Source organism: Molossus molossus, unplaced genomic scaffold (assembly GCF_014108415.1).
Source record: "Molossus molossus isolate mMolMol1 unplaced genomic scaffold, mMolMol1.p scaffold_m16_p_10, whole genome shotgun sequence".
Classification (NCBI taxonomy): Eukaryota; Metazoa; Chordata; class Mammalia; order Chiroptera; family Molossidae; genus Molossus; species Molossus molossus.
The window spans coordinates 42,868,080-42,895,582 of record NW_023425345.1 but is presented as its reverse complement, the minus strand read 5'-3'; the positions used below and the strand labels follow the sequence as shown (position 1 = coordinate 42,895,582).

The window sequence follows — 27,503 nt, the reverse complement described above, 5'->3', positions numbered from 1 at the left end:
AAAAACAATCACACGTTAAAAATAAAAATGCCAAGGAAATAAGGTTAGATACCCACAGACATCTAACAGCAGAGGCCCCTGGAGACATGTCCTTTGAATTCTCCTTGCCCAGTCGTTATACACTGTAGGATGACACATAAAAGCAGTATAAAATCCCATTCTGTGCTGTGGTCATCAAAATGGATTTAGTGAAAATGCTTACGGCATGATCAATAGCAGTACTCTACGTGTATCTCTCTTCTTGGCTAGCAGACATTGAAGGCGGATTCTTTCTGTCTGCTGCGTGTGCTCATCGAATACCAATATATATTTTTTAAATTTTGGTTCTTACCATACAATTTCTAGAGTAGAACGTGTGGAACTCACTACAAATCCCTGCTGCTGATTGCTCTCTATTCTGCAGAACTTCTAGACTTGTGAGCATGTGCCTATAAATTAAACAAAAACATGGGAAAAGAATTAGAAAAAAAATGTATTTATATCTTTAGTGATACCTCATTTTCCTCATCCAAGTATGAGTAAAGAAGAGGTAAGGTGCAGCTCTCTCTCTGTATATATAACATGTATATTATATATGTGTGTGTGTGTATATATATAACACATATACATATATACATACACAATGTATACACACACATATACACATATGATTTATTTATATCACATACATACATCAGTGTGTGTGTGTGTGTGTGTGTGTGTGTGTGAATGTATGTGTGAAAGGAAGCTTGTACTACCCTGTGTCCAGGCAAGCCTTGTTTCCCACAGATGTTGTGTTCTTAACAGATCTCTCATGTTCTGTTTTGTTTAAATCTAGGTACTCAGGGATATGTTATGTGCCTAAAGTTAAGAAAATAAAATTAATCACTCCTAAATGCTGTTGGAGATCTTTAGTTTTCCTTTGCTTTCTTTTGATGTAGTAGTATTTTATTAGGTTTTGTTCAGGATGAGTTGTGTTTCAAGTGCAGTGATATATCATGGTTGGTCTTAAAATTATGATCCCAAAGGAAATCATTATCATAGATCAAGACTTCTGAAAATTGTTCTGTGCCCTGGCCAGTTTGGATCAGCGGTTAGAGTGTTGGCCCACAGACTAAACGGTCATGGGTTCAGTTCTGATCAAGGGCACGTACCTCATTTGTGGTCCATCCCCAGCCCTGGTTCAGGTTATATGGGAGGCAGCTAGTCGATGTGTCTCTCTCACATCGATGTTTCTCTCTCTTTCTCTCTCTCCCTCCCTCCCTTTTTTACTCCCTCCCACTCTGAAGATAAATGAAAAAATATCTTAAGGTGAGGATTAAAAATAAATAATTTTTTTTTAAAGGATTCTGTTAAAAAAAAAGAAAATTGTGCTCTGTCATAAAAGATTACCAAAATTTCTGAACTGATCTTTGTAATACATGAATAAACCTAAACCATGAGCTCTTCACTGACATATCACCAGACATAAGTAGAAATTTGTGAAAACTTATTTTTGAAATCATGTTTTTGTTTTTGTTTGTTTGTTTCTTGCTAACTTAGATTACTTCATGCTAAGCCAGATTTATAAGTAGTTTTTATTGTAATTTAAACTTACTCAGATTTATTCATCTCTCTCCCACCTTCAATAGTTATCTCATTTTAGTCTTTTTAATTTTGCTGAAAATAACAAGATGTCTTTAACAGAAAAGCTTAAACACTTATCTCCAATAAAAATGATCAATTCCTTATGGAAATCCAGTAGCTTTTAAAAATTAAAATTAATGGACCAACTTGTTAATGTGCAATGTTGAAAAGTTCCTTTTCAATATTGATTTATTTTAGGTATTGCTCTCATAGGGAGGGGTATTTAGTAGACTGCTTTCGGCTATAAAATGTTTTGAGGAAAAGGAAATTAAAAGGAGCTATTGTAGTACTCTGTTGGTCTGGTGCAACCTTCTGGAATAAATGAAAGATGTTTGTGCAAGTTAACTGGTCTTCCTGTTATTTAAGTTGTATTTGATTTGAGAAATAAAATGATTATATTTTGTCATTTGTGCCAAACAGTTTATAGTGACTGTTTTCTTCTGAAAATTTGTAAATCAAAACCAGGAGGCAAAATGGCTTTTCTAATCTTTTTTTTTGCTGTGGAATCCAGGCTTTGATTTATATTTGCAATGTATAACAACTTTGCCTCTAAAATCTGCAGAACTGACTTGTATCCTTTACTAATTCAAAGCAAGCTCAGCAGCCACTCAGAACTTTGACAGACAGACTTCACTGTGAAGGAAGCCAGTGTATAAAGCAGCCCTAAAAAGAGAGATTGCTTGTACTTTATGGTATAAGTTATTTTTGGATTGCCACTGTGAACAAAATTGATTATAGAACCTATCATCCTCCCTGTGGCCTCCAGGATTCCGTGGCACCAACCCACCTGCATTTAGTGACCAAACACGTTTATGGAGCATCCTTGTAGGCTGGGTTTGTTTTGTTCGTGGCATGGTAAAGACAGTTTTAAAACTCACGTGTCCTAGCACAGGTGAACAAATGAAGATACAGTTATTGCCCTATTTATTTGCAAGAGCATTTACATTCTGATATAAGTGTTATTTATTTTAGGATTTGAACCTTTATAAGTGAAAGATGAGAATACTGGAAAATCCATATTTTGAATGAGGGCTTCTTTTCATTGAACTCAATGTTCTATCCAATTCCTGCCCCATTTTGGAGAACTCAGTACTAAGTTGTTTTGATAGCAAATTTTTATTTTTTACTCTCTATTTAATATCTGACAATGAGGGTATTTAATATGTAGGAGACCATGATTTTTCATCTTTTATTTTATTATTGTTAATTATTATTTGTTAATCCTCACCCAAGTATATTTTTCTATTTATTTATTTAGATAGAGTGGAAGGGAGGAAGAGGTGAAGGAGGAGAGAGAGAGAGAGAGAGAGAGAAACATCGATATGAGAGAGACACATTGATTGCCTCTCACACAACTCCTACTGGGGCCGGAGATCAAACCTGCAACCCAGGTACATGCCCTTGACCAGAATCTAACCTGCGACCATTTGGTCCACAGGCTGACACTCTTAACTGCTGAGCCAAACCGGCCAGGGTGATTTTTCATCTTTTAAAATTTAATTTAATTTAATTTTTAGTGGACATAATTAAAGATTGGGAGAAGAGAGCTGGGGCAGGAGAACTACTTTGGGATTAGAGAATATGTTTTTCCCCCTTTATTGATTTTAGAGAGAGAGGAATTAAGAGGGGAGAGAGAGAGAAACATCGATGAGAGAGAACATTGATTGGCCGCCTCCTGCATGCCCCCCACTGGGGATCGGCCCACAGCCTGGGCATGTGCCCTGACCGGGAATTGGACCAGCGACCTCTTGGTGCATGGGTTGACATTCAGCCACTGAGCCACACTGGCTGGACTAGAGAATACATTTTATAGCCTCATATATGTGGTTCATTTTTATATTCAGTTCCTTGTTATTTTTGGAATAATTGTGATTTTTCTGAGAATCATGCTGACAGAAAACACAGTCTCTTTCCTTGAATATGTTATATTTCAAGGTACCGATATGTTTGCAGCAGTCATGCTCCGGAAGCTGGCAGAACAGTCATGATTTTGGATATTCTGCCCCACCTTAAGATCATGAGCCATTGCATTTGGCCTGATTTTTATCTTTTTGTATCTTTATTCATGGTAACTATCACAAGTAAAACCAAATATAGCAAGAAAGAACAGTAGAAAATACATGAGTTGTGGCTAGATTCTCATCTTTGTTCTCAGTGATACTTATTTGTTGAATACCCAAATCTGAAAAAGTAGCATGCTAAGAGAATATTATTCAAATATGTATGTAAAATCCAAATATTCCCATATACATACACACACTCACACTTTTAAGCCAAGCAAATGATTAATGTTTAGAAGCATACTTCATATATCTTAAAATGTTTCAGTCTCAAAGAGATATATGAATACTTAAATTCTCGGGAGTCTACCAGAAATCTAAAATGAAGTCAGGGCAATGGGATAATTCTGATTTATCTGTGGTTGTATGAATGGTTTAGCAGCATATATTATTGAATTTGATAGAACTAAGTGCCATTTATTATAGGAGCCTGTGGTATAGATCTTATTGATCTTATAGAACATGTAGTGCTTGATAAGTAATCTGTGTAGGAATGTTCTGTTAATTATAAAAGAAATAGAAATTATAAGTATAGAATCCATTTATTCTTTATGTTAATGAAACTGAATTATTTCGTCAAATCTTAAAAATGAAGACTGATTATGTGTATACAAGGAGAACTCATGCAATTTGTTGATGATTCTTCATTTAAAACTTTCAAATTATATTTAGCTATGGAGAAACTCTACTAGAGAGCTGGTAGATGAAATTATAGCATCATCATTTGAGTTTTGGTGCTATACTCTTTACATGCACTACCCACTACCACTTTGATTATCAAAACACACGTGTAAAGTAGATGTTCTCACATATGACACATGTAAGTCTCAGAGAGGGTGAGGAACCTGCTCGAGGTCAGACAGCTTCCTCATTGCTGAGCTGGGCTCGAACCTGCGTTTCCCTGACCTGGAGACGTGCTGTTTGCGCTCTTCACCACTGCTATGGGCGTATAGCCTTTGGCAGATGCAAGTCATAGATAGTCTTGTATCTCAGTGTGTAATATCTATAGAAAAGTAGGTCAGAAACTGTTTATATCACTGAAAATGACAACTTCTTATGAAAATACTGTCGGAATACCATCAGGCTAAGAGTATATGTCCTTTCGTTAAAAAATGACTTTGTCTAAAGACAATATTAATATTAAGAATATAGTTTAAAATTTTTACTCTTTTTTTTTTTTTTAAATAGAAAAATGTCTCCCTTTTCTCAAGAAAGGTTTTCCCAAGTAGTAATTCTTAATTTCTCCCTCCCAGTACACTCCACTGCCGTAGCGGCTGGGAGGTTCCGAGTTGGCTCGTGCGAAGCGCTGGTGGAGAATGCATTTTCTGATCGCCTTCGTTTATGGGGATAGCTTTGATAAAGGAAATGTTTTAGAATTTAGAAAGAATTCTTGAGAGTAACAAAACAAGGTTCTTGAAAACAGCATTTTCGTGCATTAAGGAGAAAAGAGTCTCTACTCAAGCAACGTGGACCAGTGACTCCATTAACACAGTCGTTGCCCGCAGGCCTTAATGTTCGGCGATGGGCTCCCAAGCACGCGTCTGTGGACAGCGGCGCGGCAGCAGCGCCTTGGCATATTGATTGCCTGAGAAGGGTTTCAGAATGTATTGGCATAAGTGCCAGACTGAAGGAATGATTGAGCCACATGGGGCTGAGTGTATCAATAGCAGCAGCCCATTCTTTCAAACAGCACGTGTGCCAAGCACCGGTTGGTATCACAAACACCATCTGCTGCATATTGAAGAGGAAGACAGCATGGGCGTGCTCAGGATCTCAGTGTAGTTTGTAATTAATCACAACCTTGTTTAACAACTTGCCGTGTATTCAGACGGCTTCGGTCTTGAGTTCTAAATTACCATTATTTGCTCTGGTGTTTCTTTCTGGCTCCTTCCCTTCCCTCCTCCTTTTCTTCCTCATATTCATTAAACAAACACTTACTGAATTTCTTCTATTTGCATGATCCTAGGCTAAGTACAGTGGGAAGCAAAATGATAAAACAGAGATAAAACCTGAGCCATTTACCTGACAAATTCAGTATGGAGGTCAAATCCAGTACAGAAGAGGCATCAGCTATATAACCTGCAAAACAAATTATCCATCAGTGAGAGCGTAAGAGAGATGTAAACGTGATACCATCATTCAGATGACAGAACATCGTCTTTTGGGAGCGGGGTTGACCTCACAGAATAGGAACATTGTAAGAGACAGAGATGTAAAAATATGAGGCTGCTTTTTATAAAACAGGTTACCCAAAGATTGGTGAAGCATTGCCTGTTAGTGGAGAAGTAGCATGAGATAAATCTTGAAAGGTAGTCTGGGGCAGGTGTGCATCCTTCTCGAAATAGGTGCTACTGGCTCTGTTATCAGAGGTTTCGAGCAGGTAAGTGAAGCAAGTGACCAATGGCATGCTTCAGTAGATAGGTGGACAGCAATGTGGAGGGGCTGGAGTGATCTGCTAGAGATTGGAGATGCGGAGACCACACACAGTGCTTTTAGTTACTGGATATGTCCTGTATTAGTCAGGATTCTCCAAAGAAACAGAACCAATACGAGAGGGAGAGGAGGAGAGAGAGAGACTGAGTGAGATTGATGGCATCTTGTATTCACCTATCAGTCTTAAGGAATGGGTTTGTGTAATTATGGGGGCTGAGAAGATAGCAGTCTGCCCTCTGCTAGCTGGAGACCTAGGAGAGCTGACAGTTTAAGTCCCAGTCTGAGGGCAGGCGGAGACCAGTGTCCAAGCTCAAGCAGGCAGGCTGAGAGAACAGACTCTCCCTTCTTACCTTTTTTGTTCCATGTTGACCCTCAGTGGATTGGGTGATGCCCACCTGCACTGGGGAGGGCCATCTGCTTCACTCAGCCTGCTGATTCAGATGTTAATCTTGTCCAGAAACACCCTCCCAGGCACACTCAGAAATGCTATTTAACCAGACATCTGGGTACCCTGTGACCTAGTCAAGTTGACACACAAATCTAAAGGTCACACATAGTATATGCCAGGAAGTTTATCATCTCTAAACCTCATGATGGCAAGTACTACTGTATCCATTTAACTGAAGAGGAGGTAGAGGCCCTTAGAAAGGTTGAACAATGTGCTTAAACCCTCACAGCAGCTAAGCAGTGGAGATGGAGATCCAGCATTGGTCTGGGTAGTGCTGTTCACTGCCGTGAACTGGCTCACCCGGGAGATGGACACAGTGAGCTGGGGAGGCAGAGAGGGTACAGGTGCAAAAGCAAGAGACATTTTTCTGACATTTTGTAGAAAGAAACCAGGCATGTATACATTAATCGTCATTAAAATTTTGCAACTTACTGGATATGGGCAGTAGGGATAGGAAATGAACAGTGAAGTGCCACCTTCTTTGATCCTGACTTGAAATGAGGTAGCAGAGTAAAGAAGTTTGGGAGGAGGAGATATGGCTTCTGTTTTATATGTGCTTGAGCTGGCTCTCCCTTTCTGGATTCTTCCCTACCCCTCAGTCTCATAATGCTTTGCATGTACCTCTGTGAGAACATGTAAGCTATTGAGGAGCATGTTTTATTTCTGCGTGTGACTCCCTCCCCACCAGTTGCTATGAGCTGCTCCAGGGCAGGGCCTCATCATGTTTCTGTACCAAGTGCAGGCTCGGCTCACAGTAGGTACTTTAGGTTTGATAAAGGGGCCAGGGAATTCTTGGTCAGACCGCCTGGAGAGAACAATGGACGACCAAGCAGGAGGAATGTTTGTAAGGACCTTGTAAGAATATAATCAGGAGACAACTGGAGATGAATAGAGTCTCCTCCGGCAGCAGAGAGGGCCACACCCACAGACACTGAATTTATCATGAACCAGGGTGGCCTGTTGTCCTCATTATTTGCAAACAGTGCTCCATTTCCTGGATATAGGAAGGGAGAGAGGGGTAGGGTGAAGTGAATGTTTTGAAATAGATAACTTCCGAGACCATTAAAAAGAGACAAAGAAATTGAGAAGTTGAAGCCAGGATAAACAATATGTTTATTCTTGTAGCTCGATAGTGCTTCTGTTTTGTGTTTTGTTAACTCACACTGAGTAACAAAAAACATTGCTTCTTTTATGCTAAGAAATTTAAGTATACATATAAAGTGTCTTGACCTTTATGGCACGACCAAGACGTTAAGACGTTAGCTCACGTCCTAGCTCTAGAGGCTTACTCGTGTATGATTTCGGGAAGCTGTCGAGTCCCTCTGCGCTCCCTTTCCTCATTAGCTCCGCCTGCTCTGCCTTATTTGGTGAGACTCTTGTGATGATGAAAACGGTTCATAAGCATGAAGAGCTATTGAAATATTAGAAAATGTATTGAGATTTGAGCAGATGCCTAATACTCTTGATGTTATGGAATGCATGTTTGTGACTCCCCCAAATTCATACATTGAAGCTCTAACGCCCATTGTAATTGTATTGAGATGGGGCCTTTGAGAGGTAATTCGTTTAGATGAGAGGATGGCTGTGGAGCCCCATGATGGGATTAGTGTCTCTGAAGGGTGAAGACAGATTTCAATCTCTCCCTCCCCCCCCCCAGCTTTCTTCCTCTCCCCCACCCCACCCACCTTCCCCTTCTCTCCTTCCTGTCCCCACGTGAGCATACAGTGAGAAGGTAGCCATCTATAAGCCAGGAAAAGAGCTCTCGCCAGAAACCACATCTGCCAGCCCCTCGGTCATGGATTTCCAGAACTGGGATAAGTAAGTGGCTGTTCTTTAAGCCATCCACTTTACGGTGTTTTGTTAGAGCAGCCCAAGCTGACTGAGATTTTGGTGGTTGATAACATAATTAAAATTAAATGACTGTCCAAAACGTGTGCCGGTTAGTGCTAGATATCAGGATGTCGAGTTTTCGTGGTGGTGGTGGTGGTGGGTGGCAGGGAGAAAGCCTTGGAGTGTGCATTGAGCTCCTGCACACCTGTCTCTTCCTGAAGGCCTGCAGGGTGTGAGAATGGCCTCCGCTGGCCGCCTTTGGGAGAGGACCATGGCTTTGGACCCTTCCTGTGCTTGATTATGGCCCAATCTAGGGCCTCAGATTGGGGTGCAGGGAGAGCAATATGTGAAGCTGAGCAGTGATTATCTTGCTCTCAAGAAGGGCCCTGCTTTCTGCACAGAAACATCTTTCCTTATAACAGAGAATTCAGTCTGTGCAGACGGTTAGCAGTGGGAAGCCTCCGAGAGTTTGCACCTTGTAATTCATTAGTCATAATGTGTTCTGCTTTTTCTTCCTGAAGTTTTCTTTAGTACGGTAAAATCTATAAATAAATGAAACAAAAAGAAAGGGGAAAATAAGAGCAATGAAAACCCTGAAGAAATTCTAAGGGTCCTACTTCCTGGCAGTTCCCGATTAGTAATCTCGCAGCCAACTTCATTGGTCCAGCCTAGTCAACTGTTGCTTCTCATTAGTGACCCCTTGGTGTCGCTTTGTAAGTGAAGGTCATGGTCTTTGAATGTTTGAATTTTCTTCTTATCTATTTCACCGTTTCAGTTCTCTTGACATCTAGCTTCTTGTGAAGTCTTGTTTGTTTGTTTGTTTTTAAGCACCTTTACTGAGGTACAATTTATCTACAGTAAATGGCACATACAGGATGGGGCAAAAGTACATTTACAGTTGTGAGTACGTGAAACACAGAATTTATTCTTGGATGATTATTGATTGGTTATTGTATTGTTTTCCATATGAACAACTGTAAACCTACTTTTGCCCCACCCTGTATTTAAAGTTTTTGGTTTGATAAGTTTTGACATAAGTATATACCTTTGAAACCATTACCACAGTCAAGATCCTAAACCTACCCAAGCCCCTCAGAAAGTCTCCTCTGTGTCCCTGTGTGACTCTCTCTTCCACAGGGAACCATTTAGACATGGGAGAAAGTTTTTAACTACAAATTTAGCATTTTTAGTAGCTCATAGGGCTGGATATTTAGTCCGCTTCTTGAGTTAGCTTTGGAAGATCCTGTTTTGGGGGGAATTTGCCTAGTACTTCTAAGATGGGGAATTTATTGCCAGAAAGTTATTCATAACACTTTTTAAAAATTATTTTTTAATATCTCTAGAATCTGTAATGATCTCACTTCTTGTATTCATGGTATTAGTCATTGGTGTCTTCTCTCTTTTGTTCCCTGATCAATCCGGGTATTAGTTTCCCAAGGCTGCTGAAACAAATGACCACAGACTTGGTAACTTAAAACAAGAAATTCGTTCTCACAGTCTGGTGGCCACAAGTTCAGAATTAGTTCACTGGGCTGAAAGCAAGATGTCCGTAAGGCCGTGCTCCCTCCAGTGGCCCTAGGGACAGTCTCTCCTTGCTTTCTCCAGCTTCTGGAGCAGCGGTTCTCAACCTCCCTACTGCTTGACCCTTTACTACAGTCCCTCATGTCGTGTGTGGGCGCATCTGCATGTGGGCGGACCCGCCTGGAGACGGATAGAGGGGCGGTGTCTGGTTCCTAAGACCATCAGAAATATGTGTTAGGTGACCCCTGTGAAAGGGTCATTCAACCCCCAAAGGGGTCGTGACCCATAGTTTGAGAACCACTGTTCTGGAGGGCAACAAAGAGGGATTCAGGACAGCAGAGGAGAAAGCAGTGTGACCATGGATGCAGAGACTGGACTGAGGCAGCGACAAGCCAAAGAATGCCGGCTGCCACGGAATCTCTGCTCAGGTGTGTGGACATTCTAGATAGAGTTGCTAAGGCCTCTTGATGAATTAATCCCATTATTGTTGCCAGTTGTACTTTCCTGTCTTTTTGGGTGCCTGGTGATGTTTTTTATTGTATTCCAGACATTGTAAACTTTATCTTACTGTTGAATTTTGTTCTGGGATGCTACTCAGTAACTTGAAAGCAGTTGGATCTTGCTTTTAAGCTGTTTTAGGTGGTACCCACATAGTGTTTAATCTAAGACTAAGTTTATAACAAGGTAAAACCCTCCTGAATGCTCTTTCTTATGGTCTAGGGTTTCACTCTAGTTGGTAGGAGCAGGTCCTGTTCCCAGCCCTGTGTGAATTCCTGGGGCTGATTTCTTGAATCCTTTCCTGTGGCTCTTTTCCTGCCTCTGTAGTTTCCTCACAGGTGTCCACCGATCAGAACGTAACTGAATATCAGATGGGGAGGGGCTGCAGGTCTCCACGTCCTTGTTTATGAATCTCTCTCTTTGGCACTCTGCCCTGTGAACTCTCACAACCTTGGCATCCCTGGATTCTGACTGAGCTGCAACTTTTCAACTCAAGGGGAACACCACGATCTACCTGATTCCCCCTCCCTCTGTTGCAGCCTAGACATATTTTCAAGGCATTAAGCTGCAACAGTAATAGGTTTCATCTCATCTGCCTCTTGATTTTCAGGAGTCACTGTCTTTTGTTCTATTATCATGAGAACTACTGTTTCATTCTGTTTTGCATGCTTTTGTTGTTGTTTCACGATGGAGGTAACTGTGACTGTTGTTCCATTTTGGCCGGTAGTGGAAATCAAAAGCTAGGATCTTATACAAAATACATTCTGGTACATTTTTAATCATATCTGGAGCAGCTTCTGTAGGCTCAGCTCCCTCGCAGCCTATGCACAGGAACAGCTGCACTTGTGGGACTGTCCTTGTCATCTGGGCCACCAGAGCCCCTGCCGCACCTGGACAGCCATTGTCGAAGTTACTCAGTAAGAGATGTTCAGAATGAAGGGAAAGGTGAACCCATTTTGGATTCTTGCATCTATTGTTTCATAATGTGATATTTTGAGTCTTGCATTTCCAACCTATTTTAGTTATTTAGAGGTATTAGTTTTTACTGTGTGGGAATTTCTGTGTTTCAAAGACACACATTTTTTAAAAAATTCAGTATGAAATGTTTGTGTACAAAAAATGTTTTAAATGACAGAAATAAAAAGAAATACAATAAATAGAGTGTTACATTTACATTTTCAGTTATGAACATTTAACCAATTAATACATTTGATTTTTACTTCTACCTTATAGCTTCTGTGATATAAAAGTTAACGATGGTTTACACTTGTTAAGTTTTACTACCTAATAAAGCTTGTGATTTTAATGAAAGGAAATTTAAAATTTTTGTTTATATATAATCAGATGTGGAGCTTCTGTGATCAAATTTATGTTTTTTAAAAAATTTAGTCTAATAAAGAACTATTATTGTTAATTTTTAATAGGAAATTCAAAGCAAGAGAAAGTTCAAAGCCAGGTTATGAAAAACCAGAAAATAAATGTGATGTTTATGCAGTTTATCTTTGATATTTTGGCAAGTCAAACTTCAAGCTTAATTTATCACAATTTTCTCTTAATATTTGCCCTCCAAAATCAGCATTACCTAGTCTGTCCATCAAAACATGGAACAGCCCTGGCCCGTTTGGCTCAGTGGTTGGAGCGTTGCCTTGTGGACCAAAGAGTCCTGGGTTCGGTTCCCGCTAGGGGCATGTACCACAACAAACAAACAAACAAACCAAAAAACCAAATCATGGAACAGTTTAATAGTGAAAGTAGATGTAACTGTCCAAAGATTAGAATAGATCTCTTGCAGAAGGCCAGTTTCTCATCTATGGAAGCCACTAAAAGTTGAAAAGAGATTTTGCTTGTTTTGTTAATTGTTGTCTTACCAGTTTTCCATGGTACACAAGGTGAATCATAATCTTTTTTATTTGAAATTTTTGGTTTATGGAAATAGGTCGATATTTATAGGATTCTATGTGTGTGTTTTATTTTGTGGCTCATTTATGGATATCTATGCAGATGAGCCGGGTCATCTTTCAAACAACTGATCCAATGATAGTGCAATACTGTCAAGTAAAGCTCTCAAAATGAACCTATTGCACACGACTTTTCTAGGATTTAGTACTTCTTTACTTGACGCTAGAGCGATTTTCACATTTATCATACTCTCAGCCTGCTTTCTAACTGGGTTGTCACTGCATTGAGCTTTGAGCGACTCTCATTGCTTCTGTGTCTGGGTCCTGTCTGACCATTTAGAGACACAGTCATTTGCAGAAATCAAGTCTTCATGTGATTATAATTACACCTACATAGAGATGAATATTCTCAGTCCTATAATGCTCAGTTCTAATTAATACCCAGGCTTGACATCCCACATTAACTTTTATTGCTGAGAAAACAGCGTATTCTATTCCGTTTCTGTGAACTGGAATATTAGATTTCCAAAAGATTCCTGAAATGGTGAAACTTCCTTGAGTTTTAATTTACTTGTCTTGGTTTAGAGTTCACGGATGAGACTTGGCCTCCAGGAAAAGTGCCTCTAATTAAGTAATTAACATCCCGGTGATTTCAGGCCATCTCTTCTAACAGCAGGAATGCCGTAGTTCCTTGGAGTCAATGCTGGCCCAGGAGGACGCTATCTAGAATACCTCTTAAGACTAAGGTGACGGTGTAATTGAAGCACTTACAGGAATGGAAGGGGCACATTTAGTAATTATGCCCAGACAACAGACATCAGTAAGGTTAGTCACCTTATTAAGGCCTCAGTAGTTCATATCTACAGCTTTCCAGATTTGTCCTGGAGTTCCAATACAGAGGCCAGTGCGGCTGGACCATTTTGAAAACCTATTTATATTTTGAAATGATCACCAAATGCCACTGGGGGAGCTATTCAAAATCTAGAAATTCCATATGTAGCAATATAAAATAGACATTAATTTTCTTTCTTTTATTTTTTTTGGAAACTTTTATTAACAATATCCATTGTAGCTATAATAAAGTCTGATATCATGCCCAAATTTCTTAACTTTAGTTGAGTAGATTAAAATGAATTTTGTTACTTTGGTGAGATGAATTCTGTTCCCTATTTAATTGTTTTCAATGAATGCTTTTTTTTTTTTTTGGATGATTAAAGCTATTTGTCAGTGTCTTTGTAAGTAGCTCCACATTGAATGGATTTCAAGTAATAACTAATTGCCAAGGAAGTGGAAGAACCAAAGTAGTTAATGCACCTTGTAGGGATTTAAGGAAGAATAATTTCTGACGCTTAGGGTTATGTAGGTCTTCCTAGTGTTCATAAATTGCTTTAACTTGAACTTTCTCATGTTGCTTTTACAGTTTAAACTGAAATATATATAATAAGTCTGTTTTAAAAAAAATACATTGTGTCCAGATGTTTTCAAAAGTATGTACATTCTATTTTGAAATTCCCAGACATGTTGATTTCACAGAAATTTGGAGAAATTTATCCTAATGGGATAAATTACTATGGGAACTTAAAATAATAGATGTGTCCTTCTTTTTCTCTCTTTTTTAAAAAGCTGGACCGGTGATCTGCAGAATGCTGAGTTACCCCCCCACGCGCCGAGCTTTAATTGTGGGTTGTGGCCTACAAATGTTCCAACAGCTCTCAGGCATTAACACCGTCATGTATGTATTTCTTTCTGGCTTTTTACTGACAAGATTATGAAGGTATGATTATATATGGGGGAAAAAGAATAGGACTCCGGGTGATTTGTTGTTATTAAATGTTTAGGATTTTCCTTTTGGAAGATATTTAACTTTACAGTTTTTAAATCCTATTAATTTTTAACTAGAAGGAAGTGATTTATTGTGTTTGTAGTAATTATTGACTTTATTTGATTTCATATCATTTCTCTTTTATGCCATCCAGTACTTTCTTATATTGTGAAGTAATGAATATATCATTTTCATAAGCCATTTCTTGATGCTGGTTAGGAAGTGAAGGGAGTCACCTAGCATTGTCAGATTAATGGGCGCACAAGTAACTAATTCATCTCCTTCTGGGGCAGTCAGTTACAATGCAGTGTGATAAGAAAATTAATAGAAGTATGTTTGTTACAACCAGAGTACAGTGGGCTGCGGATGGAGTGGGAGCAGAGAGGTGGAGTGGATGCAGAAATTCCATTTTCTAGTTTACAGAGTCATCCCCAAAGTTATATGTGTGTGGGGGTGAAGTAGGGTGAATAGTAGGGGGTTCTACAGTATTTCAGCTATTCAATTTTAAACCTATTTTTGATGGCCTATTTTGTACTAGATATATAGGAGGGCCTCACAGAGTATACAGGCTGGTGGAGGAAACACAGATTAAATAAACTCATAGTCTGGTGTGTGCTTTCAGATTGTGATCAGGGCTCTATGGGACTCTTCAGTTCTCCACAGCACAGACTTACAGTCCTCGGTAAGAGAATGTGGTTAGAGAAAGTCATTGGTTTTGCTGAGAAGGTGACCACAGGGTGAAAAGCTGCTGTCTTACAAGCTTTTTTTCTCCTACCCGTTATTTAAAATTATTCATTAAAAAAATACAAATAGCCCTGGCCAGTTTGGCTCAGCGGTTAGAGCGTCGACCTGCGGTCCGGAGAGACCCGGGTTCAGTTCCCGCTAAGGGCGCGTACTTCGGTTGCAAGTTTGTCCCCGGCCCTGGTTGGTCGTGCGGGTGGCAGCCACTCGATGTGTCTCTTCACGTCGATGTTTCTCTCTCTCTCTCCCTTTCTCTCTCTCCCTCCCACTCTATCTGTACAAAAAATGGAAAAATATCCTCGGATGAGGATTAAAAAAAAAAAAAATACAAATAATGTAAAATTAAAACTTACCTGGTACACCATTCACATGCATTTGGCACTCTTTTCCTTTAAAATTACTTGGGATATGATGAGTTAATTTTTTTTCCTTTGGAAAAGAATGAATTTATTTCAACTGGTTATTTAAAATGATTATTAGGGCCCAGTGACTCATTAGATTAAATCAGGACTTGTTAAGAAACTGCATTTTAAGTACTTCCCCACCATTGGTGATTTTGACTTTAGTCATGATTCCTGTTACACTACATTTTTAGTATTTGGTCGTCTCCTTCCCTCTGACATTCCCCTTCATTTTTCCTCAACTATATCAGCTCTGTTATAGCCCACCTGTTGGGACAGTGACCAGCATGCCTGTTTGCCGTCCAGACGTGGCACACCAAGACTGTTGAGATGTGTCTGCCACCCTCATTGGGGGTGGGGGGAGGCACCAAATCGTAACATCACACTTTCAGATAACACAATGCAGAAACAACTCTGAATATCTGGATTATCAACCTGATTTAAATTATGTCTTGTTTCTGAAAGCCTTTTTCATTTGTTCTGTCCTTTTCTAGGCATTTAAACTTGACATAGAGAATGAATTTTTGTTGTACTTTTTTGTGTTCCTGTAAAACGGGGGTTACGTCAGCCAGCCCTCACTGATGGGTGGTGGCTGAGGCCAGTGAACTGACTGTCGTCCATTTGTAATAACTAGTAAGAAACGTGTTAAGGCAAAGCATTCATTTCTCCAAACCCTCAATCTTTTCACAGTAAGATCAAGTGATGTAAGTGTAAGGATCCTGATATTCTCTAAGATTTGTGATGGCCATTAATTACTTTGCTTAGTTTTCATACTGCTTTTGCTTCAGTTGAGTATTTATCACAGAAAGTAGGAAGAATAAAATGAGGTAAATGATGCTTAAACGTAGATTCTGTCTACAAGATGCAAACGGCTAGTCACTTAAATGATACGAAACTTAGGCTAAGTAACTGTGGTTATTCAAAGTACATAATTACAGAATTTATATCTTAAACATATAAGACTTGGTATAAATTAATTTCATTATAATAGACTGCACTACTGTCATTATCTGGATGGAAAATATCTAATTTGGGACTCCTTTACTCTCTCTAGTCTGTATTCATGCGTGTATTTGTGCATGTACATATCTTTTTCCATTCTTAAGATTCAATAAATACTATCAGAATTTTTATTTCTTTTAATTTAAAATAATCTCTTATTGGAGCCTAATAGTTTACTTTTTTTTTCTTTAATCCTCACTCGAGGATATTTTTTTCATTTGTCTTCAGATAGACAGGAAGGAAAGGAGAGGGAGAGGGAGAGGGAGACAGAGAGGGAGAGAGAGAAAAAGAGAGAGAGAGAAACATCGATGTGAGAGAGACACATCAACTGGCTTCCTCCTGCACAACCCAGACCAGGGCTGGGAACCAAACCACAACCGAGGTACGTGTTAAAGTAGGGGGGAGAAATGGTCAATTATATTGATTAAATGGACAATTATATCAATTGGGCAGATCATTCTGACTTCCATAACTGCTTTACCTTAATCCTTTAATCCTCAGGAGATCACTTCTTCTATCTTCTTTATAAGAGATAATACAGACCTTTGGATAACATGCCCTTGTAACAATAATGTTAATAGCGAGAATTTATTGATCATTAAATACTAGGTACTAGTGTAGTATGTATTAATTCAATAAATATTAACAGAAAAGGAAAAATATAGGATAAAACTGTTAGCCTCTGTAATGATGTAACTATTATTGTCATGATAAACACTTTTACTCCTTTACATATATAACACCATAAAATTTCATAGACACAGTCTCTCTCGATTTTTGTAAATATCCTCTCACGTGAGCAGGGCAGTTCTTCTCTTTATTCCTAGGTGAGGAAGCTGAGACGTAAAGAGTGAGGTGACTTTTTTATTGTTACACAATTAAAGTTTTAGAGTTGAGGGTGGGGCCCTGATTTTCTGACTCCAGATTACATCTGCTACCTTTAGTTGTCGAACAACTGAAATGCTTAGAGCCGCCTGTTGAAAGCTTGTTTGGGGGTGATGTAAAATAAGAAATCAGAGTTAGTGGAATTCAGTGCTATCCAAGGATAAAAATCTAAAATGACTGTTTGTGTGCTAATAAAATTGCATCCATCTCAAGAATCAAATTCTTTCATCTACTGGCACCCAGTTAAGGCCTTTGCTTTATACGCTGGCCTGGAGATCCTAGACAAGCCAGCCTGGTGCTTGGATGAGTCATTTATGTTTATTAATCATATTTAATTGACTTAATTTCATAAGTGCAGTATTTTTTAATCTGTTCTGACCTTGTGGAGAGCTCGTCCAAGAAATTCTCCTAATATTAAAATGACCATGCAATTAGCAAACCTGGCACTACAAGTAGGCATGGTCAGACGATGGTAAAAGTAGAGAAAAATAAAGACGAAGGAAAAGAATAAGGATGTACGCACTTTCATGTTGTAAATCCGAGCCAAGGGGAGGTTTTGCTCTGTCCAAAGTCCACAGCAGGAAGGATAAGTGGACCAAAACACCAGCTCACTAATGTGAGCTTTCTCCTTTCTCTGCCTCCTCAATACGGCTCTGAACATTATCCAAAAAGCTATTGAAAGATAATATGCTTATCTCATTGGAATGTTTTAAGATGAGCATTTGTAGTCATTTGTATTCATTGAATGAACATCATGGAATAGAGGAGAAAATGTTAGGGTTCATGGGTCACTCATTTGAAAGATGAGTTCAAATATGCTGGGAAAAATACTGACCCAGGAATGAAGAGAATTAGTTCCAAGGTCTGTCTCCACTCTGGGACTTGAGGCATACCAGTTAATTGCCTTCATTCTAATTACCTATAAAGTGAAGTAGATGGACTTCTGTGTACATTTGAATGAGGGAAAATGGAGTTTCAAGTACAAGTGGAAGCTAAAACATTTGAAATACTTTACATCTTTCTTGGATGAAAAGTTATCAGACTGTAAGAGATCAATTTTAGTCTAAGAAAGAAAAATGTATTTTGTTCAGATACTTTTGGAAAGATTTATTCAATGCTTAGCACATTCTAATGATTGTCCTAGATGTTCACTTCTCATATATTAAGACCACGGTTTTATTTCCAAAGCATATCTTTGAAGAAGGGCATCTTCGAATTGTCATGGTAGCTGCTAGGGAATTCAGAGAGGGACTGGTTATAGTTGACTGGGTCTCTATCTCAAGACTGTGTAGCAGTTCTGTGACCTGATGTGAAAAATCTTTTCTTGGCTTCTGTGATGACATAGGGTAGTCTTAAGCTCAGTGAACTTCACTGGCCTCTCAAATTATATACATATGGTCCGGCTGGTGTGGCTTTGTGATTGAGCGTCGACCCATATACCAAGAGGTTGTCAGTTCAATTCCTGGTCAGGACACGCCCAGGTTGTGGGCCCAGTCCCCAGTGGGGGGCATGCAGGAGGCAGCCAATCGATGTTCTCTCTCATCAATGTTTCTATATCTTTCCCTCTCCCTTCTTTTCTCTCTAAAATCAATAAAGGAAAAAAAAAGTATATACATATGGAATATAAGGGTAAGGCTGCACCTTTCCCCTCTGGAGTCTAAAGCCATTTTTTTTTTTTTTTTTTTTGGTGGCAGATAGATCACTATCCTAACATACAAAACGAAGTATTCTCATCAGGTGAGTCTCTACACAGAATGGCTTTATGGTGGAACCATCAGAATGTTCTTCGTCACCTTCCATTTCCCTGTATATATGTTGCACACCCATCTTAGTTTGGATTTACCGAAAAAGACCCTTTGACAAAGACTTGGATGCAGATGATTTGGGGGGATGATACTAAGAAGCATGAGTTAGAGGAAGGGAAAGTGTAACCGGGTGGACAATGCAGTAGCAGTTGCATTGGTAAGCAGGTTATCTCAGCAGTTAGAGCTCAGTCCTACTAAGAAAGAGTGTAGAATGTGTTTCAGAACTATTCCAGGAGTATTTATTCGCCATCCTCAGTCCCTCACCGTGAGGGTCTCCCCTGCAGACCGTAAATGCAGTTTTTCTGGGCTTCCCTGGGCAATCATCCATGGTGCCAGAACTTGCAGACAGAAAAGCAGAGAGACACAATAATTTAACTGAAAACTTCACATGAGATTCTATGGTGAATTGTCATGGTAGCTGCTAGGGAATTCAGAGAGGGACTAAGGGCATATGTTTAAAACTCTGCATCTTCAAAGATGTGTAAAAATAAGTTTACACAATAGGGACATGAACTTTCTTAGTATCTTTTGTGTATATAACAAATTTATTTTTAGTGACAAATGTCACTAACCATAGTGAAAGAAAGCAATAAAATGGGAGTTTCATAAAAAATGTTGAGACTATATTTTCTTGAATATTATAGTATTTTCTTTATATAATTCACAAATAATTTGTTCTGTCAAAAGAATGTTAAACAACTTCTCCTAAAGTATTCATTTATTTATTCGTTCAACTAACATTTGCCTTATTGTTTCTAGACCTTCAAATATTTGGAAATTATATTTTTGTCTTTGAGAAGTCTATATTATATCTAAGTAGATAGAAAAATAATTACAATGCAACATTATAAAAACTAAATTAATATGCTGTAGGAACACAGAAAAGGGGGAGACTAATTCTACCTAGAACATGAAGAGGGCACATATAAGTGATTTTTTTTGTTTTATTTTTAAAGATTCCTTTATATGGAGTCGTTTTCTGGGCAGAAACATGGCACCGCAACAAATATTTATACAACCAACCTTTGGAATTAGATCTACATTTGAATCTAAACCCATCGCAATTGCTAGTTGTGTGAACTCCACAAGCTACTAACTTCTCAGAGCCCCACTGATCTGGAAATCAAGAATAATGCTTCCTGATGTCCGTATGGTGATTGAATGAGATTGCATATGTGGCTGAAGTCCATGGGAGAAGCAGGGTCCAGGTTAACGTCCCCTCTGCTGACTATTGCAGTTTAGAGGTTCCAGGATATTTGTGGACCACAGTGGACCCGCCCTCTTACTCTCACACCCTTCAGTCCAGGATGTGTGGCATCTTCTGTGGACATTGTTATGATACCCTTCTTTCATGCATGTCTCTATTTTCAAAATATAGAAAGGAATCATAAAAGTGTTTTCTTTTTACTTACTGATATGGTAGGAGGGTTGTCTGCTTCAGTATTAGATGTGTTCTTTTTATGTCAAGTTTAAGTCAGGGAGAAGAGACCTCAGTGACCTTTGAATGATAAGAGCTAATGGTGCCTTCTTAGGAGGTGAGGGGACTGTCACTAAGCATACCTCATGTGGTATGACCTGTACATCGAAAGATTGTCAGATCCTTTTGGCGTGCTTTCTGAATCAGATGTGAATTTAAGGTTCTGTGGTAATTTTTGGAGATGTACCTCTGTGGTTTATACAGTATCAGCCACAATGATTTTGGGTTCCCAAGAGTATCTTTGGTAATGTGAGAAGATGATTTCCTTGCCTGCCCTTTCTCTGACTCATATGTTTTTCTGAATGGTAAGTAAAAGAAATGGAGATGCTGTTAACGAGGTAAAATAGCAGCAAGAAATCCAGGGATGTGCCCAGGAAATAGGCCGGCTGTGTCAGTAAAGCAGAACCTCACTCCCCAAATCATACGTGGGGTGGAGGGTAACCAGTCTGATTGATTCCAGGTGTAAAAATGCTTACTTTTTATTTTTAAACAAATTTCAATTCAGTTTTAAACACAGCTCTGTGGGGACTAGATATACACAGTAGGCTGTGTGTGGCCCATCCCCAGGGAATTTGGGTCTTTTCCCCTTATCTTTAAAAGGATATACGCTGTCAGACAAAATAGACCCAGAGACATGGAAGTCGGGAACAGTCCGACAAACTTCAGAGAGAAGAGGGGGGAGTTAAACCAAAGCACTTACGTGCACGTATGCAAAACCAGTGGACACGGACAGCAGTGCAGTGATAGTGGGAAGGAGGGTGTCAGTGGGGGGACAAAAGGAAGGACAGCTGTAAGACTTTCAACAGTAAAGCTATATTAAACTAAATAAATAAAATATGCAAATAAGTGACAAAAAAAAGAAGGCATGTTGCCACCTGCCTTGGAAGAGCGCTTTGAGGATGAAATGAGGCAACGAAATGCCTGCCCGGTAGGAGCTATTAGAGGATGCTGAGGAGTTCGGTTTTCCTCTTCCCACACTCACATTTGTCATCCTCTCGATAAGTCAGCTATCTGAGCTCTCCTCACTTGGCCGTGCTTCTTAAAAAATTAAGATACCTAGGAATAAACTTAACCAAAGAAGTAAAGGACCTATTTGCAGAAAACTACAGGTCATTGAAAAAAAGAAATAGAGGAAGATATGAGTGGAAGCAGATAACTTGTTCATGGATTGGAAGAATTAACATCATTAAAATGTCCATACTACCCAAAGCAATCTATAGATTCAGTGAAATCCCCATCAAAATACCAACGGCATATTTCACAGAATTAGAACAAGTACTTCAAAAGTTCATTTGGAACCAAAAAAGACCCCGAATAGCCACAGCAATCTTGAAAAAGAAGTACAAAGTAGATGGGATCACAATACCAGATATCAGGTTATACTACAAAGCGACTATAATCAAAACAGCCTGGTACTGGCACAAGAACAGGCATATAGACCAGTGGAACAGAATAGAGAACCCAGAAATAGACCCAAGGCAATATGCTCAATTAATATTTGACAAAGGTGGCAAGAGCATATAGTGGAGTAAAGGCAACCTCTTTAATAAATGGTGTTGGGAAAATTGGACAGCTACATGCAAAAAAATGAAACTAGACCATCAACTTACACCATATACAAAAATAAACTCAAAATGGATAAAAGACTTAAATATGACCCATGAATCCATAAAAATTCTAGAAGAAAATGTAGGCAACAAAATTTCGGACATCATACGGAGCAGAATTTTTACTAATACATCACCTAAGGCAACAGAAACAAAGGAGAAAATGAACACATGGGACTACATCAAACTCAAAAGCTTCTGCACAGCAAAAGATACAGTCATCAAAATGGAAAGGCAACCCACTGTATGGGAGAACATCATCGCCAATTATATATCAGATAAGATCAGATAAGGGGTTAATTTCCAAAATATATAGAGTACTCATACAACTCAACAAAAGGAAGACAAAGAACCCAATTTAAAGATGGGCAGAGGAGCTGAATAGATACCTCTCCAAACAGGACATACAAATGGCCAAGAGACATATGAAGAAATGCTCAACATCACTAATCATCAGAGAGATGCAAATTAAAACAACAATGAGGTATCACCTCACATCTGTCAGAATGGCCACCATCAACAAATCATCAAACAACAAGTGCTGGCGAGGGTGTGGAGAAAAGGGGACTCTAGTGCACTGCTGGTGGGAATGCAGACTGGTGCAGCCAGTGGAAAACAATATGGTGCTACCTCAAAAAATTAAAAATTGAACTTCCATTTGACCCAGTGATCCCACTTCTATGAATATGCCCTAAGAAGCCTCAAACACCAATCAGAAAAAAAAAATGTACCCCCATGTTCATAGCAGCATTATCTACAATAGCTAAGATCTTGAAACAGCCCAAGTGTCCATCAGTAGACAAATGGATAAAAAAGCTGTGGTACATATACACAATGGAGTACTATGCAGCGGTAAGAAAGAAAGATCTCTTATCCTTTGAGACGACATGGAGGGACCTGGAACGTTATTATCCTAAGTGAAACAAGCCAAGCAGAAAAAGACAAATATCACATGATCTCACTTATTTATGGAATATAATGAACATAACAGCCTGAGGAATAGGTTAGATCCAGAAACATGGAAGTAGAGTACAGACTAACAACCCTCAGAAGAGGGAGTGGTGGGGGAGAGATAAACCACAGAACTTATATGCATGTATGCATAACCAATGGACATGGACAACAAAGCCGGGGACGGAGCAAGGGGAATGGGGAGGAGGGTGTCAATGGAGTAAAAAAGGAGAAACATCTGTAACAAAAATAAAATTAAAATTAAAAAATAAAAATAAAAAGTTTTTTCTTACTGGCACATCACAGCATTTCACGCTGTCGCTTTTGTGGCTTTTCCTACTAAATTTGCACCTTATTGTGCGTGCTCCCCAGGCCGTGACTCACAGCTCCACTGGGAGGTTTTGTCCATTCTCGTGGTTTCAATGACCGTCTGCATGTTAGAGATGCTTCAATCCGCATTTCCGGATCAGAAGTCTGAGATGCAGAACCATATCAAACTGCTGGACACTTAGTTGGATATTATACTCTCAGCAGTCTGTACATGCATAAAGCGGAATCCCTGTCACTTCCCACCAAATATGCCCCTCTCCTCTCATCCCCAGGTCACCGACGGGCGTGACCGGTGATGGCCGAGACTGTAGATGAGGAGCCAGCCCACCCACCTTCAACCAGCTGCAGTTTCCTTCGATTTTGTACTTGTAACGAACATCACGTATCTGTCCACATTCAGGCCCTGCTTTAGTCAGGGCTCATTGTGTTTGCAAAAAAGGAATCCCACTCAAACCAAGCTTAGAAAAATAAGGGCATTTACATTAAGAGTATAGGGTTTGAAGGCAGAGGTGGCAAGAGCATACAGTGGAGTAAAGACGCCTCTTTAATAAATGGTGTTGGCAGGAAATACGGGCGGGCCTGGCAAGGGGCTGGAACCAGAAACCAGTCACTTGCTCGGCCTCTGTCCACAGGGTATTTTGTGCTCGCTTCTTCTTGGCGGCATGCTTCTTCTTTCTTTCTTTCTCCTTGAGACCTTCCTCTGGTGTGTTCCATAATCACAATAGATTGACTGGAATTATCCAGTTCCTAAGAGTGAAAAATCAAAAAGACTTACCTTCGCCCAAGCATCTGAGACCAGGAGGTCAGACATCACTGTGGGAGAGGGGTGCACAGAGGATTTTTCTGCCTTAAATCATACCTCCCTCAGTTTATCCTTTTTATCTCTGCCTGTGAACTTTTTGAAACAAAATCAAATCATATCCCATTTTACTGAAGATCGTTTAATGTTTCCCAGAGCTTTAGCAGAGCTCAAAGTCTCGAACCCTCCTTGGCCTGGCTTTGTTCATCTCTGCACTACCTCGTGTTCAACCACTTCCCACATGCATTGCCTTCTGCTATACAAACGTCCTATATTCTGGTGATGATTAAAGCTAATCCAGGCTTCAGTGCCCTCATACATACCATTGTCCCAGGCTGAGCTATCCAGTTTTCCTTAAAAGACCTCCAAACTCCGGTCACATGTCATCTCCCTACATCCAGGGGCTCATTTAGGTGACCTCCTTCAGGCCTCCTATAGCACTGTAGTAGATACCTGTCATAACAGTTATTCTGCTTATTATAACTGTAGATTTATGTATCTATCCCCCCCACCCCCCACGGAGACCATGCAGATAATAAAATTATCCCCTTAAAGTACTTCCCAGGACAATCCAGCTAGATTTTAGTCACTACTGACTGTTCTTTTCTGGTTTTGTTCTGTTCATTGCCAGGGTCATGGCGTGGTGTTATTGGATCTGGCGCAGTCTGACTCTGAGTGTGTTCCTAAACCAATGTGCAGAAATGACCTTGGGAAAACTAAAGCCATTCAAGATTCGAGAACAGGGTCTTCAAAACCACTACCAAAAGAGTCCTGATCTTTAGAATTAGTGACGCTACAATGACATTTCTAATGATTTACATTATTGGGGAGACACTCTGAATATCCCATGACAGAAATTCTGCAAGTGAAATCTCTTGGTTCCTTCTTTCTCAGGGCAACTGAAATGCTAAAGTTAGTGATTATGCTTCCTGTGGTTGATAGAATTGCAGGATTTCAAATGCTATTAAGCTGCTTGATGTAGAGACAAGTAGTCTGATGACAGTCATTCATGGCAAGGAGAAAAATGAACAGTGTCTCTTGCTGGAACGTCTTCATTTATTTTGATAAGGTTATTTTTTACTAGGCCAATTAAAGCATACAGAATTAAATATAAGGTGCTCCTCATTCCATTTCTGTAAAAATACACAGTACTAGAAAATGTGTAAAGTAGATTTAACTGTGCAGTTTTAACTTCAGTTTCTTGCGTAGAAGATCACTTTCCTAATGATCTTCAGCTTCCTTAGGACTCTCTCCTCATCCCTTTATCATAAGTATATTTGAGAAATTTAATCATGTATCTAAGACTGTTTGAAAGACGAAATTTAGCCCCTAAGCATGTTTTCTTGACCAAGTGCAGAATTTTTTCACTTGTTAAATTTAACATTAAAGTCCAGATTTCAAGGGACTGCATTGTCTCTCTTCGTTTTCCCACATTCCCTGCGACTGTCCATGGCTGGGCCCCATCGAGGTCATTGAGGTTATGACACCTGCCCTAAGGAATTGACCTTCGATTAACATTCTGCTTAGAACTTGCCCTGTGTATGTCCTGTTCGGATCTGGGTCAAGGCAAGTTAGATTGCTATGATTTTAGTAATAGAAATATAGTCTAGTCGTTACAACAACAGCTGTGTACATCTGTAAAATGTTCAGTTTTATTTTTCACCTCCAAGACCTTCATTTCATGTGTGTGTGTGTGTGTGTGTGTGTGTCTTTTAATTTTGTGGCCAAGTGAATGAGACTGACATTTGCCAACAAGAGGGAGTATGTTGTAGGTGTCTCTTGGAATCAGACAGATCTAATAATGTTGTTAGAGTTAAATGAGATCTTGTATTTCATATACTCTGATGTGACTAAAGCATAGCAGCTTATTATTTATTATATTATTATTTTATTTGGCATCAGACAGACCTGGAGTCAGATTTTATCAGGTTTCCGAGCAGTTGTGCTACCTTGAGTAACTTACGCAGCCACTCTAGGTCTCAGCTTGCTGATATGCAAAAGGGCTGTAAGGTACCTCTCAGGGGTTCGTGTTCTCCTCCCTGCCCACACCTCTCAGTGCGTGCCCCACCCCCCACTTGCGCAGGCCTAACCTCTAGGGATCACCTTGGATTTGCTTTTCTTCCTGCTCCCACATCCGGTTCTTCAGTAAGTCTTAAAAGGTATCATTCCCAAACTGTGCAGAGGCAGAGACACTCCAGAGCCGTGGGATATTTTAAATTTGTGAGGGAAACATTGACATGTTTGGACTACTTCTCTGGAACAGAACCATTAGGTATTTCTTTTGGCTCAGGGGTGCCATGAACAAAATTACTGCGACAGTAAGAGCCCCACGGAGCAAGCAAGTTTGGAAGGCTCAGCGCCATCCTGTAGCACATTGCTAATCCCCCCTTATCCTGACCTCCACGACTGTCCACCGTCCCGGCCAACTGTCCACCGCCCCGGCCCACTGCCTCCTGCTAGTCTGTCACCGCAGCCAGTCTCCTGTCTTCCATGTTTCCCCTCCGTAGGCCGTTTCCTCAGAGCAACCGGATTGGCCTTTGAAAAATGCAAATAAGATCTCAACTCCTCATTACTCGAAACTTCTGGCAGCATTCCTTCCCGCTTAACAACCCAGCTCTTCACCGTGGTCCACACACTCTGCCCCTCTGGTCCCCTTCCTGTCGCCGTTCCCGTCTCCCGCCTTCACCCCACCGTTCGCTGGGGCTCAGCTGCACTGGTTTATCTCAGACTCTCTCAGTTTGTTCCACCTTTTCTTTCTGCTGTGTCTAAATTTAAAAGTCACCACCTCAGATAGGTCTTGACCCCGTTTGCAATAGCCACTTCCTCCCATCAATATCACATCATTATTTTTTTCATAGTATTAATCACTGCCTAAAATTATCTTCCTCGGTCCCTGGTTAATAAGCTCATCAGTGGAGAGCACTCCTTGTCTTGTTCACCTCGGACAGTGCCGAGCACCCAGGAGGGCCGCGGGAAACACGGGCTGCATTGGACGTGGGGACAGATACTTGGCGTATTTCCCTTTCTCAGACAGTGTCATTGCCGAGCATGCGCCCATTGCTGCTGCTATTTTTTTTTTTTTTAATCATAAAATCTTGCTGAATTTTTGAAAGATGGGCAGCTAAGTGTTCAGGAGATTATTTGAAGCACTGGATTGCTGGCTCATCTTGCTTCAGTTGTCAAGAAAAGAAGTGTTGTCACATTGCCCTCCACCCTTATTTGCAGTGCTGGACCTTTCCAAATCCGTAGTTCACTGATTCAGCCCCTGAGAGGAAAGTTTTGTTTCTATTTCTCTCTTTACCTGAATCTCTCCAGTGTGACGAGCCTCACAGTGGGAGAAGTACTGGAGTGATATATAGTAAAATCAGAATCACCCATGAACACCACTCA

The 27,503-nt window shown here is 39.9% G+C and overlaps 1 protein-coding gene across 1 annotated transcript in view; it reads left to right on the top strand.

The window, feature by feature from the left end:
- SLC2A13 (solute carrier family 2 member 13) overlaps positions 1 to 27,503 on the top strand; it is a 322,426-nt gene that overhangs the window by 135,099 nt on the left and 159,824 nt on the right. Inside the window, exon 4 of the mRNA XM_036252063.1 lies at positions 13,917 to 14,025. Coding sequence (XP_036107956.1) covers positions 13,917 to 14,025 — 109 coding nt within the window. The remainder of the gene's footprint in view (positions 1 to 13,916; positions 14,026 to 27,503) is intronic.